This window comes from Apteryx mantelli, chromosome 2 (assembly GCF_036417845.1).
Source record: "Apteryx mantelli isolate bAptMan1 chromosome 2, bAptMan1.hap1, whole genome shotgun sequence".
Lineage (NCBI taxonomy): Eukaryota > Metazoa > Chordata > Aves > Apterygiformes > Apterygidae > Apteryx > Apteryx mantelli.
The window spans coordinates 39,643,103-39,667,579 of NC_089979.1; the positions used below are offsets into that span (position 1 = coordinate 39,643,103).

The 24,477-nt window shown below is 38.4% G+C and overlaps 1 protein-coding gene across 4 annotated transcripts in view; it reads right to left on the bottom strand.

The window, feature by feature from the left end:
* Positions 1–4,088, bottom strand: part of PDE7A (phosphodiesterase 7A) — a 77,123-nt gene extending 73,035 nt beyond the window's left edge. For all 4 annotated transcript variants that reach the window (XM_067290512.1, XM_067290509.1, XM_067290513.1 and 1 more), the window contains exon 1: positions 3,878–4,088. In XM_067290512.1, coding sequence (XP_067146613.1) covers positions 3,878–4,015 — 138 coding nt within the window. In that variant the 5' untranslated portion in view covers positions 4,016–4,088. The remainder of the gene's footprint in view (positions 1–3,877) is intronic.
* Positions 4,089–24,477: the final 20,389 nt, after the last annotated feature.

Here is a 24,477-nt window from a genome sequence, read left to right on the forward strand (position 1 = left end):
ATACTTAAGACAGCCAGGCCAAAACTACACCTTTCCTTCTATTGAGACTCTACTACCAGATACCATTGATGCCATTTTTTGAGGCACTGGAGTGACTGCAAAACCAATAAAAAGGCAGAAGGATAGAAATGAGTCAAAAATGACCAGCTAGGCCAAAGTTTTCTCTCACTCATTTCTGATATGCTCATATGGCATAAAAGCAATCTCCCAAAAGTGTGCTGACCTTTCAAGTCAAGTTTATTTTTTTGTGGAGTGCTGTGAGCATTTTTAGATTACATGTCCTGCATTACTATGTCTGTAAAGCAGTTTTCATTATAAACCCTTATTCATTAAAATAAATAATAAATTGAACACTAGACAAGCTCATACACAACTTTAGAAACCTCTCTTTTTTACTAACATTAACAACATATGTTAAAAACTAGATGAGGCAAAGAATCCTAAATTGTCCTCTAAAAGCTCAGATTTAATTTTAAAAAATGTCAGTCTATTACACCTGGAACGCACACCCTAAATGCATGCTCCAAGGAACTACCTAGCATCCAGCTGACCTAGCAGCGATAGTAAGTTCAGTCTCACAAGTGTGAAATGTCCTAGTCATTTCAATAATTACCAATTCAACTGCCTTTAAAAACAGCCTATAACACTAGTATTTAACATTATTTCATGTTGATCAAAGAAAATTACTAATTTAAATACAATGTTTAAACTCACAAAATGGCAGCTTTTAATTTGACTGGACTTTAACCCATATATACACTAACAGAATTCAAAAGAAATACGCTTTGAAAAATAAGTATCATAAGCTGCAGGTAATAGATGTCACTTTTATTATTTTTCTTGTTAATACTTTGAACTTAGATTAAAGAATACTACAGGGAAATAATTCATACTCTTTTTCTTTGCAGTTTTGTTTTATGTAAGCTTTTCTCTACATTTACAGGGTATAGGAACAACTGCAAATTGCCACAAGAAAGATCTAAATTCAGTATTAGGAAAGAACTTTTTAATGACAAGAACAGTTAAGCACTGTTAGCAACAGTTAAGTTGTCTAGCGAGGTAGCATAATTTCCATTGTTAGAGGCTTTTATGCATATGCTTTCAAAAGCCTAATGGTACCATCCTCTCCTTTAAATCAGTTCTGACAATCTTCACTAAGTCTATTTTATTCAATGAGATGGCAGAAAGCCACCCAGTTTCCCGATTGTGTTAGTTTTCTGCTGTTTTAGTGAACTGAATCAGCAAACACCTGACCAGCATCAGAGACAGCAGAAAGGAAGCAGCAAGAATACATGCCTGATGTCAGGACTTTGACCTTCAGCGATGATCAGTTATGTCACCTCACCGCATCTCATAAGATTGTATCTTAAAAAACAGATCAGGCAAATGGATTAGGCAAACCTCTGCTAATAATGCTGTAAGTACAACTCATCCTTCTGGGGCTGCCAAGAGTAGACCTGAATTCTTGGGGTCATTTCCAGCACTACTTTATTTATGCTGTAAAAACACACAGCTCATTTTGAGCCCAATAATGAAACTTTAACAAAAATATTAAATGAAAATTAAACTTAATAAATCTACAGATTTAAATATTTGGGTGGTTAATGTTGTCACAATTATATGCTACATCTAACGCAGCATGCATTTGTCTTAGCCATGTTTCCAGTAAGAATACTTCCTTGCTGAAAGGATGAGCCTAAAAGATGTCTAAACAATTTCACTTTTAATTTGTAAATGGGAACTCAATTTTCAATACCTTACATTTTTGAAGAAAAACTGCCAAATTTGTATGAAATGTAAAATTACCTACAGGCTTCTCAAGTTTGTTGATATACATCTCCAGTTTCATTCATATTGCTCAAAACTATCCCAAGCAGAAGCCTGAAAATGACGGTCTGGTAATCAGACCTCTTTGAACAGCAAAGGAACTGGAATTCTAGGAGTCTTCCAGGACAGTTCCAAGGTGAAATTAAGTTCGGGAATCACACAGAATCGTTAATCTCACTGATGATGCTTCTTAGTCTATCATTTACATCAGTCTGTGACTGAAGATCTGGTAGATATTTGTATTCTATTATTTGCAACAGACTCCAGAACAAAAATGATAATCTAAAGACTATGAAAACATAACTGTAGTCAAATCAACTAGGCTCTATTAGCAAAGTCTTCTTCACTTAAATACCTTAATTCCTTTTGATTAATGTATAAACTTATTTCTCAGGCTTACTCAAAGGAAATGCTACTTGGGCAACCATACAGACAATTCTCACCTTTGATATATTATTCAAGCACTCTCCTTGTGATCCACTTAAATATACCTGCAGCATAGTGGTCAGACAACAAGGAATACATTGAGAAGGTAGAAAGTTGAAAAAAAATACTTAAATGTCAGAATCATATTTAATTTGATATGCTTACATATACACTTCACGTGCTACCTGCTCTGGAAACCACATAAAAAAGGAGCAAGTACAGTATGTCATCCTGTCTCTTTAGATTATGCCCTTTTCTAGAAGATCATGAACTCTTCAGACAAGAGAGAGACTTCTCTCATTTGCACAGAACATAATATGCTAAATTAGACTGGACTTTCAAGACAACTTGTAAATATGGAAAATTCATCATCATCACCAACTACATCACAGACTGAGAAGTACAAATGGAAAAAACCCTACACTGGTTCCACCTGGAAAGCTGATTTATCATAAAAACAAAGTTTTTGTCAACTAAGTTGACAACTTGTCAAACTGATACTTGAGAAGAGTCAATGTATGTTCATCTTAATTTACTTACTAATAATGATTTTCCTCTTCCAACTTAAATTGTTGGTCATTAACACAATATTTTGTTGATTCTTCGTCCTCAAACATACACATCACTAATGCTCATACACAAATACAGAGCTTCACTGCTAACTAACCAGGGACAAAGCCAAAAAAGACTGGTAGCTCTATATTTTCAATGTATGTGTATATGAAACAGAGCAAGTCTTGAAAAAGGAGAATAATAGATTACCAAAAAACGAAAACAATGAAAACTGACTATCTTAATAGGTAAAGACAGCACCTTCAGTAAGGACAAAATAGTTCTGAATATTGAAACAGACCTCTCAAGCTAGAGGTTGTAAGCAATCCTTAGAAACCAAAACCAAGGTGACTTTCCACCAAAAAACATGCTTTCCTCCATAATTCCAAATCTGCCTCAGAAGACTTCCATCAGAATAGAGTTTTATTACAGTTTGTTGGGAAAACACACGCACACACTAACACAAATTCAGAGATTTAGGACAGTATTCACAAAAAAAAAGTCTCTTTCATCCTATCGCCTATAATGATCATTTCTGTAATATTTCCAACACGAACAGATGAAACAAAATACAGCATAGTTCATGTCGTAACCAATGTAACGTGGGCAGGGAACAATACCATGGAAATGCAAAAGCCAACAATCTTTGTCTCTTTCTAGACAGGTTGCCAAGTCTTGATACTTGGAGGGAGAAATAGCATAACATCCCAAATAACATAGAGTGCACGCTCGTGATTTCAGTAAAGTCATTAGGGTTTTTGGCAACTTCACAGGAAACTTGGACCCTCCCAAGAAAGCTCAAGCTAAAAAGCCAGAAATCAACCCGAGCTTGAAGAACACAGAAGACCCCAACAGTTCACCGCCCCTGGAAATGCACCCCAGAGAGATCACCGCTCGCAGCACAGCCTCAGCGGCAACACACCCGAGACGCGGGAAGCGCCGTGTTGCCCTTCCAGCGCCGCCGGGCCGTGACAGCCGCCGGCCGCGCCGAGGCGGCAAGGCCGCGGGCTCCCGCCGCCCCCAAACCGCCGAGCGCCCCCGGCACCGCGGGCTGCCCGGGCCGGCGCCTCACCTGCGAGAGCTGCCGGGGGTTGGGGCAGCCGAAGAGCGCGGAGCTGGAGCTGAAGCTGATGGCGCCCCTGCGGCTGAGGACGTGCTGCGGCACCGGCCTGTCCAGGGGCAGCACCGGCAGCTGGCAACATACTTCCATTGAAGACGCCTCCGTGCGCCGAGCCCCCGCAGGGCAGCGGCCTCGCCCGCCGCCGCACCTGCCCACGCCGGGCTCGCCGCAGCGGGGCGGCGGGCAGCCGGCGGCGGAAGCCCCGCGGGGCTCGGCGCCTCCTCGCCGCCCCGCTCCGCCCGGGGGCCGCGCCGGGCCCCGCGCCTTTGTCCGCCGCCGCCGCGGGCAGGCGGCGAAGCGAGGCGCGCTCCCTCGGCGCCCGAGGCGGCGACCGCGGCCCGGAGCCCGCGGCGGCGCCGCGCGGCCGCCGCCTCTGCCTCGGCCTCGCTGCCGCCGGCGGGAGCCGCTGTCAGCGCCGCTGCCCGGCGCCGCGCATGGATGCGAGGCCGGGGCGGGCGCCGGGGTGCCGCTTTGGGTGCGACACGCGCCGCGCTCGCCCCTATTGTCCGGCACAAGGAGGAGGAGGAGGCGCCGGCGCCGCACGGCCCCGCTCGGCCGGGGGAAGGGGCCGGGCCCTGCGGAGAGGGGGGACACGAGGAGGAGAAGAAGGAGGAGAAGGGAGGGAGGAGGAGGGGAAGCGGGGAGGAAGCCTTCGCCCCGCCCGCCCCCGTCGGAACAGCCCCGAGCGCACTGGCCCAGGAGGAAGCACAAGCCCGACGGACTCTGCGTGGGTCGCGCGACTGGCGACACGCAAAGCGTCATCACGTAACTCCCTGCCGCTCCCCCCCCCCTCCGCCTGCCGTGCGCGGGGGCGCTGAGCGGGCCCCGTGCGCCGCGGCGCATGCGCGTTGCGTTTCGCGCCTTCGGGGCGGCAGGGGCTGTTGGGCGGGCGGTTGGGGCCGCGCGGCTGGTCGCGCCGCGAGGGCGGAGGGCGACCGCTGCCCGGCCCGGCCCGGCCCCTCCTGGCCCTTCCCGGCCGCCGCCGGGCGGCGCGAGCACGTGCCGGGCGCCGCCTGGTGCCGGCGAGGCCGCAGGCGCCGCGCCCCCGACATGGCAGCGCGGTGCGGGGCACCGCCAAGGGCTGTGGCGCCTCAGCCCCGGGGGTTGGGGCAGCCGCACTGATGGGGGTGGCTGTCCTGCCTCCCCCATTAGAGGCAAAAGCGGAGGTTGCCAGTGCCGCTGCCGCAGCGGAGGTGGCACCGCGGGGACCTGCCACTGCTCCCTGGGGCCGGCCAGGGCAGCAGCACCCGCGAAGCCCTACTTCCACGGTTGCGCAAAAAATCGAATATGAAAAAAGCCAGCTTCATTTAAAATTCATTGTAATCTATAAAAAGCAATACATGGAGGGGTTCCTGTTTGCATTTGAATCCTTGCAGTTTGGCTTTCAGGATGTGGAGGTTGTTTTGTTTTGTTTTGTTTTCCCAACGTGAAGAGGTGAAATCATATCATTTTTAATGGGTAAAAAATGAGATTCTTGGTGAATCGCACAGTACCAGAAATCGGACTTTAACGAAGAAGTAGAATAATTCAGGAGGTCCTCTGGTCCAAATACACTGTAATAGCTGTGTACATCACACTAGATGGGACAGCTAGAGCTAAATTTTGCTTCAGTTTGGGGAAAAAATCTTCATTTTCTCTGTCCTTGCAGCTGCTTTTTCTGTCTTTTCATTTCTTTATTTCTCTGTCATAAAAAAATCCTAAATATAGCATGATAGGTAAGGGAACACTTCTGTTCTTTGAGTAGTACATGAAGTGCATGTACCCACTTAAAATCAGATTTTGTAAAATAAGTCATATGATTTAATTTTACATAATACATTGTTCTTTTAAGTGCTTGCTTACTGGCAAAAAGGTTTAGGTTTCACATGATAACTTGTTTATAGGCAATGACATGGCTTTGGAGGAACCCTTTTGGAAAGAATAGTTGGGTTTGAGCTAGTTGTAGAAACAAGGAAGTTTTACAGATGTGGACTAATGCTTATTTTACTCTGAGCTACAGAATTAACAGTCGAGCAATCTGTTTTGTTTTTTTTGCAGACTTACTCTTCCACGGTTCATGGTGGATAGCTAAAGGACATGTGGACACATGAGGGAGGACAGTGGATCAACTGTCTCGTCTTACAAACTTTTTAAGCTGTTTTTCTCCTCTTCCTTCAGATAAAAATGTCACAGGCATTCACGGCATATAAGATTATAATGTAAGCAAACAATAATTCACAATATGTAGTAAGCATATAATAATTCACAGTAAAATAATATACTCAGCCTTTTTTTTAATTAAGGTACATTAGGTTTTACTCTGCATTCTTTGACATTTTACTCTTATTTGGTCTGCTTGTATTAACTCATGGGTGCATTTAAATTAATGACAAAACACCACCAGTTTCAGTGGAGTCAGGAGTTCCCCCCAGTCATTTTTCAAAATTACTTTTGGTTCTTTCCTACTAATAAGCTAACAAATTAGTTTTCTATACTCAGGTAGCATGCATTTGCACTCTAGTCAACCTAAAATTCATTCATGAGCAGTATGTCATGTTTTGTATAAAATTAAAGATACATTTTTACTTTCACTGAATATACGTAGTGTATATTTTGATCTTACAAGGTCAAACTATTAAATAAAGATTACTGAGTTTACAGTTCCTATCAGCTCTACATATTTTCCACCTGACTGGTTGAAGCTGGTCCTCTAAGGTCATACTAGCTCTCAGTCTGAGCCAGTATATCCTTAAATGACATAATCAGCATTTTCTTTTCCCCTCTCTCGCTAATAATCAAATTACATTTGATATCTAATTTATGTTATATAAACACCTTTAAGGAATTTGAAATACATTCTTATGAAGTAAGCATAGATTTTCCAGACAGTGACGGATTCCATAAGCATTCTGTTTTTAGGACATACATTACTTTCTTAATAAATACAAAGGCTTTTAATATTACATGGACAATAATTTCCTGTACAAATTTATTAATAAGAATCCCACCCTAGGAGGATAGACAAAGGCTTATAGTTATGGTGTAAGTCACATGTTTTTTGCCTAAGTACACTAGTTACAAAAAGAATACGCACTGTTGTATGCTTTACATCCTGCCTATTGTGCCTACTTAGCTTGCCCTACTGCAGGGTAAGAGCCTGTAGCATAGAGGGATTTATTCTCACCGTTATACAGGAACACCAAAGTATTCATCCACAATGCTTTGTTTAAATTAAGTCATTTTCCATGTGAACCATGGAGTTCCCATGGTGCTTCACTTTTTAAAAGGATGATACAGTATTATGAAGTGCCGTAGTGCATCTGTAAGCCCTGTGTGTTGTGGCTACTTTTTCATGGCAGATGTAACCTTTAATATACATGTCAGAATCTATTGAAATGTGGCTAGCATTAATAAAATTTCCATGATTCTTTTCACATTTATAGTTTATGTCTTTTACACATCACTATCATTTTCAGTGCTGCAGTGAAAAAGCATTGCTGGTGGCTGGTTTTATCACCAGTATAAATGGGGCCAGTAATTACAAAAACAGTGAAATGGAAGATCACAAAATTGTAGTTTCAGTGTTACTATGAAAAGAGGATGAAATCACGCAACTACTTCAGGAAAACATTTTGCTGGACTAAGTTCATTGAGTGGAGTGTCGCTTTTGGGCACAGCCAGCTCACAGTGAAGAACTGAACAATTTGAACAGAAGAGGATGCTTTAGTCAAGTTCCTGTACAACACAGAAAATGAGAATTCTCAGAGATGTACCATGGCTGTACTTTGAAAACAGCATTTAGAGAAGAAAAATGCAGTTTAATTAATGGAATTAAATAAGCAAAACGTCAGGGCCGTCAGATATGTATTATAGCCTTGGTGTGAAGAGATAGAATGAGGAAAACCTATTTTAAAATGTTAATTCTGTTGGCCAAAGGTAATGAGTAAGAACCACAAAGTGACTATAGCAACACAGATGTAGCCTAAAAACACACACAGTATTTGTACAGATACGTGACCAAGATACAGACAAGAGAGTTTGTAGCTTTTTTTCTTACCTGAGGAAGTTAGATGGCCTAAATGGCATGGATTATCTCTAGCATAGACCAGACAGACCAAAATCCTCTCTGTTTGTTATGCTCTCAGTGGATGTGGTGTTACATGCTGTTTTGGGTTGTTTGGGGGTTTTTTTGCATGTGGCATTTCTTTGGATATGTCTTTTTTTTCTACCCGGAATTATTCTCTGGGTGAAAAGGTTGCTATATGTTTCTACAGGACTTCCAAACCTCGGCAGCCCAGTTGAAGTATTTGGGCCAGCTTCTGAACATTTAGATAATCTAGATATGTGCACTGTTTATGTGTAGATTAATCTTACTGTATTGTATTACACAGCTGGTTTGCACATACATGACAGATCTGGCACATCTAGCTTGAGGCACACTGAATATACTCATATAAACTAATTGTACGGCCCACAGGATGTGAGTCTGACTTTGCTAGAAGCATCAGACCTGTTGTGTATGTTATGTAGTTGACCTGCGCATACAGATTAAGTTTAGTGTTTCCTGGATGTAACACATTTTCTGTTCATGCTCAAACTATCTGGGCAAAATGCACTGTAAGGTCTGGTGTATCACAGAATTGCTGGAACCAGGAGGAAGCAATTTCTGTTCAGGCCCAAACAGAAAGTCTAGTTATATGCAAGTTCACAGGCAATGGTGTTCTTTCACAGCACTGTCTGCTTCTGAGTCACGCCCAACATCTTTTCTTATTTCGGTCAGTCCAGCATACTCTTATGACTATTCAGATGTTCCTGTTTCTTTTCTCCCTTGTTCTTGTCCAAAAGTTCTTCTGTTTCTTCTGATAATATGCATCTGCTGGAATTTATTCATAAGAATAGCAGGCAACAGCACCCAGTGGCTTTTTCATCTCAGAATATTGTAAGACATTTGGATACTGAAAATTCTTCTCCTCATGTGGGATGAGTCAGGCAAGATGCAGGTAAACTGTACAGAAACCATAGAAATTAATACTATGGTAATATTAATCAGCATGGCAACAAAAATGAAAGAATAGATTTTCCCAGTTTTGGAAGTTCTTTTTGCTTTTACCAACCTGGCCTATATTTGGATTCTTTTTTTTTTACCCCAGCAAGGTGCAATATGGGATACAAAAATTTTAAATTAACATTCGAGCAATTTGGAAGAGAAAGAAAGGTCAGGGAGAGAAGTTGTGGAGCCAAAACTGGAAAGCTCAAGGTGGGGGTTGGAAAAATTGCATTTCGAAATTATACCACCTCCGTGCCATATTAAAATAACTTGCTAACAATTGACTTGTGGTAGCATTTACAGTGCCAAAACCTTGAAGTACCATTTATATGAACATAAGTGTTTCCTAGTCTATTTATCTGTTGAACTTTTACTGATGTTGTGCAGCTAATATCTTAAAAATTAGCTATTTTTGATTTCCTTCAGAGAATGAATTCCTTTTTGTTACTGAGACATTTGTGGTTTGATTCCTTGCACAGCCTCACAAGGACAATATAATCTAAAATTTGTATGTGACCGTAGGAAAACTGAGTCTAAGTCTGAAATGGGAGGGGAGGGAGAATCCTCTAGGAAGAGTCACTGTCTTTGCCTCCACTTTTCCCTGTTTGGTACCTTCTTCTCCATGAGTCATCTTTCACCAGCCTTACTATGGGTCTATCAGGCTTGTTTTAATTCTTGTGGCAAAATGACATTCTTGAATCCTGTTCAGTTTGCTATCCATTGCACCCCCAGATCATTTTCTGCAGAACTTCTATCCCTCCTCTATTTGTACATTATATTAGTCCTTCTTGAGTGTAATAATTTGCACTTGCCTTTACTGGACTGACTGCATTGTGATTTCCTCAAACTGCTTACTTGGTTGGTCAAGGTCATTTTGAATTCTAGTCCTGTCCTTCAAAATACTTGCAGTCTTTCCTAGCTTTCTGTCATCTGCAAATTTAATAAGCATACTCTCAATTCCAGTCAGATCAGCAGCGAAAATGCTATTAATGAATAATTCCAAGATCTGGAAGAGACCTCCTGAAGAATGCTATGTAGTGTATTCTGTGAACTATTGATAACAAGTCTGAGAATGTTTTTCAATAATTTTTGTACCCACATTACAGTAGTTTTATCTATGGTGTGGCCCGGATTCATCTTTCCTAAGTTTAGACACATAGCCTAGAAAGTAATTTCCTTAGGCTACTCATAGTCAATAATTAAGAGAAAGACAGCAGACCATTCAAGTTGTTCTTCGGAGTTGTCTTTCCCTTCACTGACAAGAAGGAGCATAGAGCAGCCTTTCCCCAGTTTAGATACTTCAGTTTGTTTGCATTAAGTTGGTCAAATGTGCTGAAATTCATGATTTTGTTTATGGTAATGCCATGATAGTGTGAGAAGGGCAATGTCATTCTAGATGAACTGTCACATGTACATTTCCATTTCCATTAGCTACAGGTCACTCTGCTAGTGAGGCAAATTAAGTTGGTTTGACTTGCTTTGACAGTTTGTTTGATTTGCTTCTATTTCCAGTATTTCCAATATTATATTGAAAAATATTTAGAATATTTTCAATAGTTTTGATAACCTCAGTTCCAGTAACTGAAATTAGTTAAGGACACATACCAATTCTGCAGCAAAACCAACACACTGACGCAGAAATTTAAGGCTCATCCCAGAGGATTTCAGTTTCTCTTTACTTATAATCCTGAGAATCAGCCCCTGTGGTTAATTTAAGACTGGAGTTTAGCTGACGAGTTATAGCCTCCAAAAACAGGGACTGATTGTGGAATCAAACAGAAGTCCATTATGAACACAGCTGCAGACTGTCAGAAAGATATCTTCTTGTAACTCCGGTAAAGATGTTATTGGGAAAAACAGTTGTGAAACGGTAGTCTATTGCTCTTGTTTCTTAAGTGCATTTCTGGAAAACTTGCTAGAGTGCACACAGTTTGAATGGTCTCAACCATCCAGTAATGGTTTTCTCAGTGATTGCAATTGCCTGGATTAAAAGCCTGATACTACAGAAGCATTAAAATGACTAAGGGCATTGGTGTCAACATAAGCCTGTGGGGAAAGCTGCTCTTTGTGTCATTTTTACATGCATAATAACAGCTGATGTGCAGAACATTTTTAATATCGGAGTGGGAGGATATGAGAACCCCAGGTGCCATTTCAGAGGTGCAGCTTGCAAGTTTAGCACTGTTATTAGAAGATGAAAATTCATAGCTTTTTGTGTTGGTAATGGAAGTTTTTTTGGACCTCTATGAATAGACATGATTAATGCGTTGCACATTAACCAATCAAAACAGCTGCATCATTTCTCAACGTACCATTCAGGGCACAGGATCTGCTGGTTTCAGGGATGAGCTGTAGAGCACTGATCACTCATTTTGTCTATAGAAAATGTATCTTTTGATTTGGTTTCATAACATTTTTATATGATGTTGTCCCAATACCTCATTAAAAACGTGCATCCTTTGTAGGTTTCTTTGCATGAATGTATAATCATTATTTTCAGCACGGCCTCAACAAGGATTTTTTTTGAGCAATTTTAATCTTGCTTTTCTTTTTTAAAATTGTTATTAAGTGCCATTTCAGACAAGTGGGTTTGGATTGGGAAACTGTATTTAGATTCAAAAGATTCCTGGTGTCCCATCTGATTCTCTGCTGGCCTGTCAGCAGATGGTAAAGATGTCTTGTAATGCTAAAACTCAGAATATCAGCATTTCTAGAAGTGAAATAATCAACTGAAGTTCCAAAATACTAACTTGATTGAAGCAACAGTATATTTTTAATCCTACTATGATGTGTTGTCAAAAATTAAAGGCAAGCCATTTGTTGTTATTTAAAGCTCAAAAATGAGACATTTCTTAGTAATTCTAAAAATTTTCAGACAAAGAACATTCTAATTTATTTTATTTCTGGTTGTATTAAGTAAGAGTGCACTCCCTTATTGCAGAAACTTATTTGTATGAGAATTTAGAAGAATTGCTTTCCTATATGTGCTGAAATTATTGCATAATTTCTAGCAACAAAAAAGATGTATTAACAACATTCTCCCTTTGGTGCATGAAGCAGATTAGAAATGGGAGCTAAGATAATTTGCAGTATTTACGAATATGATAATCTGGATGACTACATTCAGGAACCTAACAGTCTTTCTCTTACACTTATCTTTCTCTTGCACTTTGATTTTTTTTGCTGTTCAACTTAATTTTTTTTAAGTGCTATCTTGTGCAATTATTTCCTCACTAAATTAAGAATTAAGCTGAAATAAATATTAAGTATAATTAGAATTAACAAATATATTCAGAGAATTATATTAGTGGTAAAGATGTATATTAATTAGGGATCAAATTAATTTACCCCTTTGTATTTCATGTAATTATTTTTATGTCTTTTTAAAGGATGCTGAAATATACTATTTTAATCTCTCCATCAAATTTGAGCTTGCATCAAATATTAATCAGGTATTTCATCTTTTTATACTTGTTTTCTAGCTAAATGGTGGGAATGTTCTTCTATCAAAACCAATAGAAATGGAAGATAATCCCATTCAGATACATAGAAGATTAAGTATTTTCAGTAATTCTTGTTTTTCCACTGTGTAAAGTTCTAACATTCCCTGTGAAGGAAAGGACATATTGCCATTAGCATTTAGCATGATTTCTCCCTGCAAATCTGAAAAAATATGTGTCATTCTGTCAGTCCCTCCATTAACTGTGTGAACAAATGCAACGAGGAGATTTCGTTGCTTTCAAGAGACCACCTCTGGTTATATTTAGGTTTATATTTAGGTAGTCTAGACCTTTTGTTTTAAACAGCAGCAAAAATGTGGCTGAAATCCCATCTGATTTACAACTCACTAAATTTCTGTGTGTTTAATCCAATTAAAACTGGAAGGAATGTTGCCAGTATGTCAACAAAACTGCAAAAAAGAGATGGGAGGGTTAGTTTACAGAAATTCCTGAATTCCTTTGTCTTGACCAAATGAAAGAAAATTGTTCGGGTAAGACAAGTGCATACTAAAAGGATTAACTCTGGTAAACTGACTTTTATGTTCAGATGAAAGCTAGTCCGAGTATTAGCAGAAGTTTTCAATCAGTTTTTTTTTAAAGCAGCTTTGGATTTAACTAGAGATGAGTCTTCTGTTTAAAAGCTGAGGGGGGATTTAGGGCAGTAAAAGACAGGCTGGGCCTCTTAAAGTGTGGAGTACACTGGAGGTGTGGTTGTAAAACACATCTGTGCCAGCCTACATGCTGCTGTAGAAAGGGGTCATTCGGCTCCATCTCCCTCCTCCACTCTGGCTGTTTGCTTCTACCATTAGTGGTGCTCATCTCTACAATGAGCTAATAGAGTTTAGGGAGTTAAGTTGGCAGAAAATTAACTTTACCTGAAAAAAAAAAAAGTGAGACCAGACAAACAGCACAGCTGGTACAGGGTAGAAATATGTAACTGGGGAAGGGAGTGCTGCTTTTGGAGGTAGCCAACAGTTAGACCACATCCTCTATCATAAAAACTCACATGCATACTGTTAATCAGGATTACGTAAGGGATTTCTCAGATACTATATAATTAAAAAAGTGGTTTATTTTAGAAAATCTAGCTTTAAAATCTCACATAGATAAAGATACTCTGATGAATATACGTATGACACATGATGGGCATGGCAGAATGTGCAATGAAAAGATGGGTTAATTGGGATAAAGTATAAGTGGTACAAAATATATCCTTAATTTTAAACATGTTCTTACATGCTTTGCTGAGTTGGAATTACGAAGAACACCCTTTAGCTATGTGTCAGAATATCGGTTAAGTCTACATAAATCAATAACGTGTCAGGATTCTTCTAGGTTAAATTACATGACTAGACGTTTGTAGGCTACTTTTTCAAGTATAGGCCTAAGAAAATGAGCAACTTTTGTAATATTCAATCTCAGCTTGTACTCTGAGCATTTGTTAATATAATTGTTTGCTAAACAATTTCATTCTAAAATGTATAAAATCTGAATAAATGTAATAGTTTGCCCATTGTTCAAGATATACCAGAACAGCACATTTTATAGAATACCTAAAAATGGGGAAAACTGTGACATCTGGTCAGGTGTATGCAGGAGGTTTTACTTATACAGTCAATTCATGATTAAATTAAGTAGAAAGACATATTCTGAAATATCTGTAACTTGTCTAAAAGGACGAAAAGGGTGTGAAGACTGTAAAAAAGATCGCTATTTCTTCCTGCAGAGCACAAAGATTCTATAACCAGTAAGTCCAGTTCCAGTTTGGTGAAATATTAGCTGTATTGCTCCTGATCTTGAACTGGATGATCTGTGGGCAAACTGTATGTCCATGCATCTGTAGCCAAGACAATCCATCCCAAGGTAATGGGAGAACTGATTTTAATTTGTTAGAAATCATAGCTAATACTAATACACTGCAAACCAGTATTATTTGCATTACAAGATATTGGAAAAAACAAGGCATAGTCTGAAGTTATGCTCCTAAACATAACAACTGCATGCATTCCAAAAGTATTTGCTTGAAATTGCTCTGTAATTCAATTTTTAAATTTTTTTTTGTCACTTTATCATGTTTATATGCATGACTGTCCATTTGTAGATGCATTTGATGAAACTGAACATTCTAAACAATACCTGGAAAGAAGTGAACTTTTAAAATCAAATACTCATCATGCAAACTTATTCATAATGCTATTTATCAAATGTAGGAACAAACACTGTTTTGTAATTAATTTGTAATAATAATTTAATTAAAATTGCATGTTATTTATAAACAATATGCAAACGGGAAAAGGAAGATTTGGCAAAATTCATTATTGCAGGAGGCTTTTGCCTGGCTCTGCTTCTCCAGGCTGACTATTTTAGGTTAGAATAGACATGTAACAGTGCAAAGTTGGAAAGCTAGCTGTTATTCAAAATACAGAGATATTCCAGTTTCCACTTAATAGAATTTTACAGAGCTCGATGAGCTAAGGCAGGGTTAACCATGGCTGGGGACCAGTGGTATGCTGAAGGCAGCAGAGCAGCAGCAAGTCCTCAGAGACTGCACATGCTTTCTTAAATAGCTGATGAACTTGAGTGCTACAGATACCACAGTCTGGGAGTTCTTGTCTAATATTTATAAATTGAATAATACTTTGACATAAAAACTAAAGGTTTGCAGAGTTGGTTTTTTTTAAGGAAAGCCAATAAATAAAGTACCTCGCCTCCCTGAAAGTGATTCATCCTCCCCCAAAAGACACTTTTGGAAAAGCCCTGTAGAATTCAATGTGAGTAAAGTTCCACAGTCATGTGTAGGATTTTACAGAAAAAATTATAACTAAAAGGTGCAAATGATTGGGTGCTACTTTTCTGTCAATCTCATTTGGGAGTTTTGCCACTGATTTATACAGGGCTGGGATCTCGCCTTCTGAATCAAAAGGACATTAAAATTATAGCAGCCATAAAATTCTTTATTAAATTTTGTATGATTCTTCCAGAAAGTCCATAGGACTTTTAAATATAATTAAAGCCATGCAACTGATTTGCCTGAACTGAGAAAAATATGAGTTATTTTAATGCCTATGAATGTTTATACCCAAAGCTTGTTTTCTGATAAAGCATAATTCTTCATTTATTGATAACAATTACCACTGAATTTTTTAACCAGAATTTTCTCTTGCAGTCAATAGATAAATCATGAAGTTGAAAAGTACATGATGTACTTTAACAGGGAATAAATACCAGTGCACTATGCTTTTATGATTATGTTGACTTTATTACAGATAAGTCATCTGACTTTGAAATAAGCAACTGCTAAGCAATGGTCATAATTCTAATATTGGTTTCTTGCTCTGAAAGACAGACCATGCACCGTTGTCACGGCTGCCTAACTGAGGTTTGGTCACCCAGCCTGATCGTTCACCAGGGCCCATTCTATAGCTTTGGCAACTCATTGCTGTTACACTAACTCTTTGTTTCTCAATCATAATCAAATTAAACAGATAGCTGCAAAATAGTCAATAGGTTAAATTTGTTAGCTTTTCTCTAGATGAAATAAAGAGGAAAATGAAGCTCTCCTTGGTCTTAATTAGTTCTTATGAAATTTGGCAGTAAAACAAAGACACTTGTACACTCCTTTATTTTTATAAGAGACTTGCCCAAAAGAAGAACCTCAGACATGTAATTTCCTTTTTTTCTGCTTAATGCTCTCACTCAGAGGCTAACCTAGCACCTTCCCTCTAAGGGTAGAAAAAAGGTGGTTTGGCAATGAATTGCAGTATGTCTCTTTTGTGCAGATCAGGGCATGTTCTGGAGAGCCTACACAAGCTGTTTCCACAGTGATAGGCCACATTCTGTATTTACAGGCTCCAGCGCAGATAATTCATCTGCAGAAGAAGCCTTAGACTAGAGCTGTGGTTCCACAATCATTACTGCTGGATCTATGCCATGCCACATTACCCAGCAGTACAAATTTGATCTGGATCAGGTGTGGGCACATGATTACATTTTTGTCAAATTAGCATCACGCCTCTTAAGGATTTTATGCTGCCTGTTTGCTTTTATGCTGGCTGCAGAAGAGCACGCAGTGCATGAACCACAAAGGGTTAGAGCTGTGTGGGTAAACAATGCCTGTTCTAGCAGTCATCCTGCCAGTACAAAGTTAACCTGTCAAAGTTTTGTTTGAACAAATTGAATTGGCAAAGTATATTTCAACAGGAACAGCACTTTGTGTCATGCACCCATGGCATTATAGAGCTGGCAGTAGCAGTGTCAAAAATATTTACTGTACTGTCAAACATTGGCTTATGCTATAGCCACAGAGTAGTCTGAAGGAGTGTTAATTCTCATAATTGCGGATGCTTTCCACAGAGTTTACCTGTGCTTCACACAGGTACGGTATTTTGGCCTGTATATAGTTTTTAAGGTGTGGTTTTGTGGTGAGCTGAAGACAATGTAAGACTTTACTGCTGCTGAGAAGGTGTGATGTCACCACTTCCATTGCATCAGCAAGTAATGATGCCAGGCTTGGAGTGAGTCAGATTAGCAAGTTGATTTAACTGAAAACTAACAGAAGAAAAAAGAAGGGTGAAAGGTTGGACTATTCCTTTGTTGGCAGCCCTTAGACTGACTTAAGCGAACTGTAAGCCCGCAGGTTCAGCCCTTAAGTTTCAATTTTGAGTGTTTTTCAGCTGAAAGGTCTTGTCATAATAAGGGAAAAAAAGAGTGGTTGTGAAAAATGGTTAACAATAAAAACAGTAATTTACTGAAATGTTAGTCTTCACTGAATTATTGGGTAATATTTCCAGTTGCTTTTTCTACACCTAATATGTGGAGAATAGTAGCATCCATGTTTAGGTTTTTGATTATTTACTTTATTGGTGAAATATTTGTGCTAATTAAATGAACTTTTAGGAAATTCTTACTTTCTCCTAATAAGTGACATACACTGAAAAAAAACATGAGACTGTGGTCTTCTTGTTCATTAGTCTGTAATTTCTCTACTCCTAGAATTGCATTTTGCTTTAATTCTTTGATTTTAACTCAAGCACTGGGACAGACATGCCTTTCTGGATCTAGCTAGCATGATTTTAAAACAGTTACTCATCAGCACTTTCAGAAGAGATTACCTTTCTCATCCATCATTTCTGTGACAGGGTAATAAATCCCACATATAGATTAATGAAGCTTTAAAGAGAAACAGTCTGCCATCTCCTCTGCTGCTTTCCCTCCCTCCTGGGAGCTATTTAAGCAAGGGGCCAGACTGTAGGAACTGTGGAGAGAATAGATGGAGGTAGGTGTCAAGATAGAATTGAGAATTATGTTGGGGATTTCAGGAAAGAACTTGCTTAGACAGAGACCACAGAAGGTGTCAAAGGGTGGTTGTTTAAACTGCATGAAGGAGGAACAAGTGGAGAGAGTTCTTCAGGGTACTGAAGAAAGGTTGTACCTTGTAGACAGAACTGAAAGCAGCTGTTGATTCCTGAGGCATAGGGGCTGGAAAGGTGTGGTATTGCAGTTTCCTTATCTGTTTCTGGTAAATGAGCTCAAAAATAGTTTGAAGCACTTATTTATCCTGTTCAAGCTAATCTTCCTGATTCTTAGCTGTAGCTGATTAGGCTGTGCTAAAATGAATAACTGTGCTAACAAAACTGTTGGATTGTTAACTTAAGTAGGGGTAGAATAATTCCTTAAAGTGCTTCATCTGTTTGCAAAATAAATTATCAAGACACTGTCTAAATAAGGGATAGAAGACTCCCTTGTAAAACTTCTGCTTGAAGTCCTAGATAGCTCACCTCTGAGTTGCCAAAGCTACATAAACTACAAGCTTCATATCCTTTGCTTTTCAGAAAGAAATTCACCTTAAAGCCAGGCAGATTATTCTGATTTACTTCTTAGCTACTTGTGTTTTCCTCAGGAATAAACAAATGTTGATTAGAGCTACTTTCACATTCCATGTCAGAGAGGAGACAGAACTTATTCTTAAACTGCAGATCAAAATAAAATACCCAGTGCTCCACTAGATACCATGTTGAAAAAGTTAAGTCTATTACTACTACTTAAAACTTCCTTTTTAAGCCTCTAATTTAATTTCTAGGAAAAAAATGCTTATACGTGTGACACCTAGGCGGTCTGCCAAGACTTTGAACTGGTTTTGCTTGAATGATCCAAGAAGATACAGTTCTGAATTACCTGTGTGTGTCAAACTGACCAGATAAACGCATGAACAATTTGGATATATATGCAAGAGACTGTTCTTTTGAGGATCGTACTTCCTGATTTTGCTACTTTTTCTTATAATGTAGCTGTTGAAAGGTATTAAAAACCCAACATATATTTAAGTTGAGATATTCTATGTGAATAGTAACAGAAGGTCACAATATGTTCAGAGAATTCAAACACATGAATGTTCTCTTATGAGTACTTACTGCTTGTATAGATGGAGTTGCAGATGGGTTACCAGATGGAATACCTTCCTTCCAATGTAGTTGTATGTATTTAAAAATGGATACAATGCAATCTTCTTATTTAAATGAGTTCTGTTATTACTTTTGAGACCATAATGGCAGTAACTGTTCTGCTACAGAGAGAAATGCGGTAACGAGTGTGTAATTTCTTGCCATAGAATTGTTGGGCTTGTATGAAGTCTAAGAAGGCTCCTGAGAAAGATGCTTAAAACAATTGTCTCAATTTTAGGAGATTATTTGAATATCTAATGGATAGCATGCAGTACAATTCAGAGAGGGCACTAGATGTTCAGGGACTGCTGAAGCAGAACTGGCTGAAAAGAAGGGACAACAAAAACATTTTCAGACATAGCTGCAGCAGTGTATTCGTTCATTCTTCAGAACTACTCTCTCTTGTTAGCAAAAATCAATTGCTGTACCTGAACCAGAGGCCCAGTAAATCTTGGCAGAAGCATCCTTTTCCACTAGCTCAGTCTTTTGCCCTTTAGCTTGTTCAATTGGATGTTACTAATGTTGACATCACCACAACACTATATTCAATACAGAACAAAGACAGATCCTGCCCAAAAAGAAAAAAATAGTACACAGTACCACTGTATGCAGCCTTTCTCAGTGTAAGTATTCTCTCATCCCATCAGCCTATCATACTTTACTCATATCTTTATTTGTTTTGAGTTATATTTTGCACATGTGAAAAGTAACCAACCAGCCAGAGCTGTTGTTCCGTTCTCCTCATCTTCCTTCTTTCTCATCTTGCTTCTAGACAGTCACCAACACCAATTTCAATATCCCTGCTTGTGTTCTTACCACCTTTTTGGGAGAACAAAATTAGTGTTAATACTAGTCACGTTAGGAAAGTATTGGGGTAAGGAAGAGCTTAGAAGCCTATATCAGGGCTGGACGTTAAGCAAGTGAGAGTATTCTATAAATTAGGGAACACTGACATAAACAGGGCATAGGAAGCAATTTTTAAGGCAGCCTGAGATACTTTACAAGCACATAGCAGCAAGATAATTATTTCGCTGCCCAGATTCCTCTCAGTAAAATCAGGGATTTTCTTTCCCTATCACTACTGGAGATAAAGTGTCAGAAACTGTAGGTTCTTCATGAAGGTCAGGAGTGCTCTATCTGACTACTATGTCTCTTAGATGCTTTGATGATGTCAATATTAACGACAAACTAACAAAGAAGTTCAGCTTTTCAAAATTTTTTCCTTGCCTTGAAAGCTAAAAATTCAGACCACTGTTGAGGAATGATGCCAGCCCTTTCATGCGTGTGTGTGTACTACCAGTCTTTGAGTTCCAGGCTCTTAGTCCCTGAAATTGCTATGAGCCAGGAAAGAGGGGAGCAGCAGGAGGAAGGACTAGACTGACTCGGAGTTCTTCAGCCCCTGGCTCTGGCTCTGTGCTGCCCGAGGCTCCTGCAGCAACCCTGGACCTCCCACTCAGCCTGGGCCACATTTCAAATTTTTTATAGGCTGATATACAACTTTGCATTTCCAGACGCGTTCTGATTTGTCTGTTTTGAAATGCATGTAACATATAAATGAAATGTAAAGTGTAAGTAAGACTTATTTAGATATAAGGTCCTTTGGGATTAGGACTGTTTTTTAGTTTTGCATTGCCTCGCATAGTGGGATCATGTTACAGTACTCAAAAATTAACAAGAAGAGTGAATAGGTAGTAAGTTGTTTTATTCTTCTAAATTATACAGCTGATCTGAACGTTATGACAACCCATTAAAAGTCTAATCTTTCAAAGATTCATTAGAATGTACTTAGGATATAGAATCCCAAAAGGAAAAAAAAATAGATTTGAAGAGGTTGTATTCATTTTCTTCAAACAAAAGAGTGTTTATAGGAAAAACAATGTAGGGCACAAAGCAATGATAACTCAAAACACCAGAGGGAGCTGTATTCACACAGAACAGTAGGTCTGAGATAAAAGATTGCAGAATAATGATGTTTTTCTTGATAATGGGATGTATTTAAAATACTGAGGATTTGGGTAACCTCAAAGTGATTTTATTTTCTTCCTTTTAGTTTTTTATTCTTTAATTTATTATTACTATTAAAAATGTACATTTTGTTTTATTTTGCAAGAAAGGAGCCCTCACTGATATGAAGCAAGCTGATTGAATAACCTGGTTTATTGTATTCATATGAGATAATAGAATTAGTTGTACCTACTCTGTTTTTAATGTCTTGGAAAATATATTTTGGCTATGCTATTTTGACTGCTCATTACTATGAAAAATACTCACATTTCAGGTTGAAATGTTCCTTGTATTGCCATCTTTTCTCAAAGGTGAATTTTGAGAGATTGTTTGCAATTAAAGAATGCAGCTAAGAACAAGAGAAATGTTGAAATCACATACTTCCCATTAAAGAACATACACTCAACAATGTTTTTTGATCATCTGTTATGCTGTTGTTTCTTTTTCATAAATAAAGCTTTCATATGGTCATAATTAATTATGCTTGGTTTTGCAAAAATGTATTGATTTATAGTTCCAGTGTTGCAGTTGAGTCTAAGCACAAGCTCCTGTGAATCTTGCCTAAGCAGACTTTAGTGGGTTATGGGGCTCCATGAATTCATTTGCAAGACTTAAGTCTATATAAAGCATATGATTTGGAATCAGGTGGTCAAGGAAATGAACTTTTTTAGGTTCAAGGATGCCCTTCCAAGGGGAATTTTTTTTTAGCCTCTGTCATGTACAATCTTCTCTATTCTAAATGGAAATGAATGGCTCTCCAGATTTTTAATAGAATAAATTAGAGGAGATGATTCATCAGAACAAAAGAAGTCACCCTATATCTTCTGCTTTGATATATAATTTTAGAAGAGCTCAGGAGGATTCGTAAAGGATCTTCTTCAGCTAATCTTGTTCTGGAAGAGAATATATAGTAAAACTAAGTGAGAGGTGGCCTTAGAGAAATGAACTTTAGAGCAAGACCATAGTATCTGTAAATAAATTTAATGCATCTGTGTGGAGAAGGCTGCACAAACAACACAGTAGAACAACTAACTAAATATGTGGATGTGCCATATTTCTGGTGTCATTAATTCTCAGGTATATCATCCTTTAGGTTCATGAATGTTTTACTCATTCTTTGTAGGTCTTCCTAAGAGATAACCAATTGGATACTGGGCAAACAAACAAAAAGAGTAATCAGACTCCACTGACCTGTTTAACCCTGAATGTGAAGGATGAAAAGCAGCAGCTGTTTTCTGTGGAGCAGGGCTTCTGATGGCACTTGCTTCTTTCCTTTGGGCTATGTTGACATAAAAACATCAAGATATTGACTTGATAATGTTGTGAGTTTGCACCCACCAGACTGTGTTTCATCACTTTTTGAAGCAGGTATGTCATTTGAATCATTTTGCCTCATTTTTCAGCATAAAGTCAGATGAATTATGGGTATGGTAAAATAAAAGCCATATTATTATGACCTCTGTATAAGCTAGTTAATCCTGGATAATATAAATTTTGTGCAGAAAAAGTTGATTTTCACAGGGGTCCCATCCTCTTAGGTGTGGAATGTGGAATTGTTATCAGAATTTTGATTGTCTTTTAAAATATTTTATCATAATTTGTGTAAGTAAACAATACATTCCTGTCTATATTCCTCTAGAGCAAAAATGCATAGCTTGAAAATAGGATTCTAATGTAATTTCAGCCATCATGAACAAGATCTAGTACTAAAATTTTGACCGTGATATCTTAATAAAAAGAACATAACTTTTTCTAGAAAAGTATCATCTCAACGTTCTTTTAGTATTTTATATGACTGCTTTGAATAAGTAAGAAATAACTCCTACTAGGTACACCTTCAAGGTGATTAATCACTCAGAGACTGAATAGGCTAGTGAGTTTTCATTTCCATAGCTGACTGGCTTATTAAAACTACTTCATGAGAAAATATAAATTATGACTTTTCTTCTTCAGAATAAAATTCATGAGTTTAATTTTGTTTTGTGCTCCAGTGTTGCCATGTAGCTTATCAGCATTATGTAACGGAATTTTTAAATAATGCTATATATCTGTGACTTCACATGGTTGCCTAGCATTATCTTGCATATTAACAGGCTCGATCTGCCCTGAGTGATCCCAGTGTGATCAGGATAAATCCCAGGATTAAGATCATTTTAAACATGCAATGGACTTATTACTAACAAGTAGCACTGTAACTACTGCAGATGGTAAAGTAATATCTATAAGCTCAAATATAATTTCATTCTTAATTGTTAATTTAAAAACAAAAGTTCAGCTCATTTAATTAATGATTTGTGTATTACATCTATAAGTAGGATTGATTCTTTTAGCAGATAGGAAGACCCTAAATTATGTGTTTATTTATTAGAAAAAGAAAATGTGAAAGTGAATATAAGTCAACTTCGGTCTCTTTGTAAATCAAATACTATGTGCCAGAGTTACTCAGTTTATTTTATATCTGTGTGTACTTACATGGTATTTGGGGGTGGGGGGTTGGTATTGGGCAAAACTAAAGAGCTTAAAAGTGTTGCACTACTGATTCTGAACCAAAATGTGGCCTAGTAAATAATACATGAATAATGGCAAGATAGTGTTTCTAGCTCAGCAATGAGAAGGGTGAAATAGCAGAGTGGGTAGTCTTACCTAACTATTTGGTTCTCAGAAATTTTTCTTAAGACCAGGGTTAATGATCACTTTCAGGCTTTTTCTGTGATCACTTTTCAACATTTAGAGAAAGGTGCAACACATAACGAAATGAAGAGGTTGTAGTGAGAGATGGTTGTGGTAATTTTGCCATCAAAGAGCTGCAGCTTTCTCTTGTGAACTAGTCCGAGTATAGGTATCCATACCTAGTGTTTTAAATTATGTATATGAGTTTTTTTTCATGTCATTACATAGCATTAGCTAGGTTTGGCTTAAAAATATTTGATTCTTCTAATCCAGAAGGATTTGAACTGTAAAGAGGTAGTAGAGCCATTCAGTGGAGAATTACTTGTTTGTCTATTTTACACGCAAGATACATGAAGGAATGAATGAGAGATATGCAGTGGACTAAATCTATCAGCCTAAGCTTAACCTTCATTTGTGATATACAATAAGGACACCATGGTAAACTTATGACCAACTCATTGTGAATTCTGCCCAGATACCTGTACTGTAAATCACACCAAAAATAAGATAGGACCCTGATTAATTTTAGTATTTCCCATGCATAAGATTGCAATAAAGGGTTAATTCTATAATCTTGAGGTCAGTTCTTGGTATCTAGTCTAGCTGCCTAGGTCCAGATTCATTCCACCTATCCATATGCATGTGAGTTGGGAATGCAGTCATCCTGTGTTCCCTGTAGAGGTTATAGGGAGGAAGTGTTTGGTAAATTGTCCTCTGAGTATGTATCTCTGTCTGTTGTCAATATAGTGAGCCAACATGACTAAGTTTCAAACTTAATCACTCAAATTAGGTACCTAAGATTGGTTAGATTGAATCTGAATCCTTGTGCTGCTGAGAAAACAAAAATTCACCAGTATATGGCATTAGAAAGGCTGTGCTGAGAGGTACAAAGCTCTTATCCCTCTGCAAAAA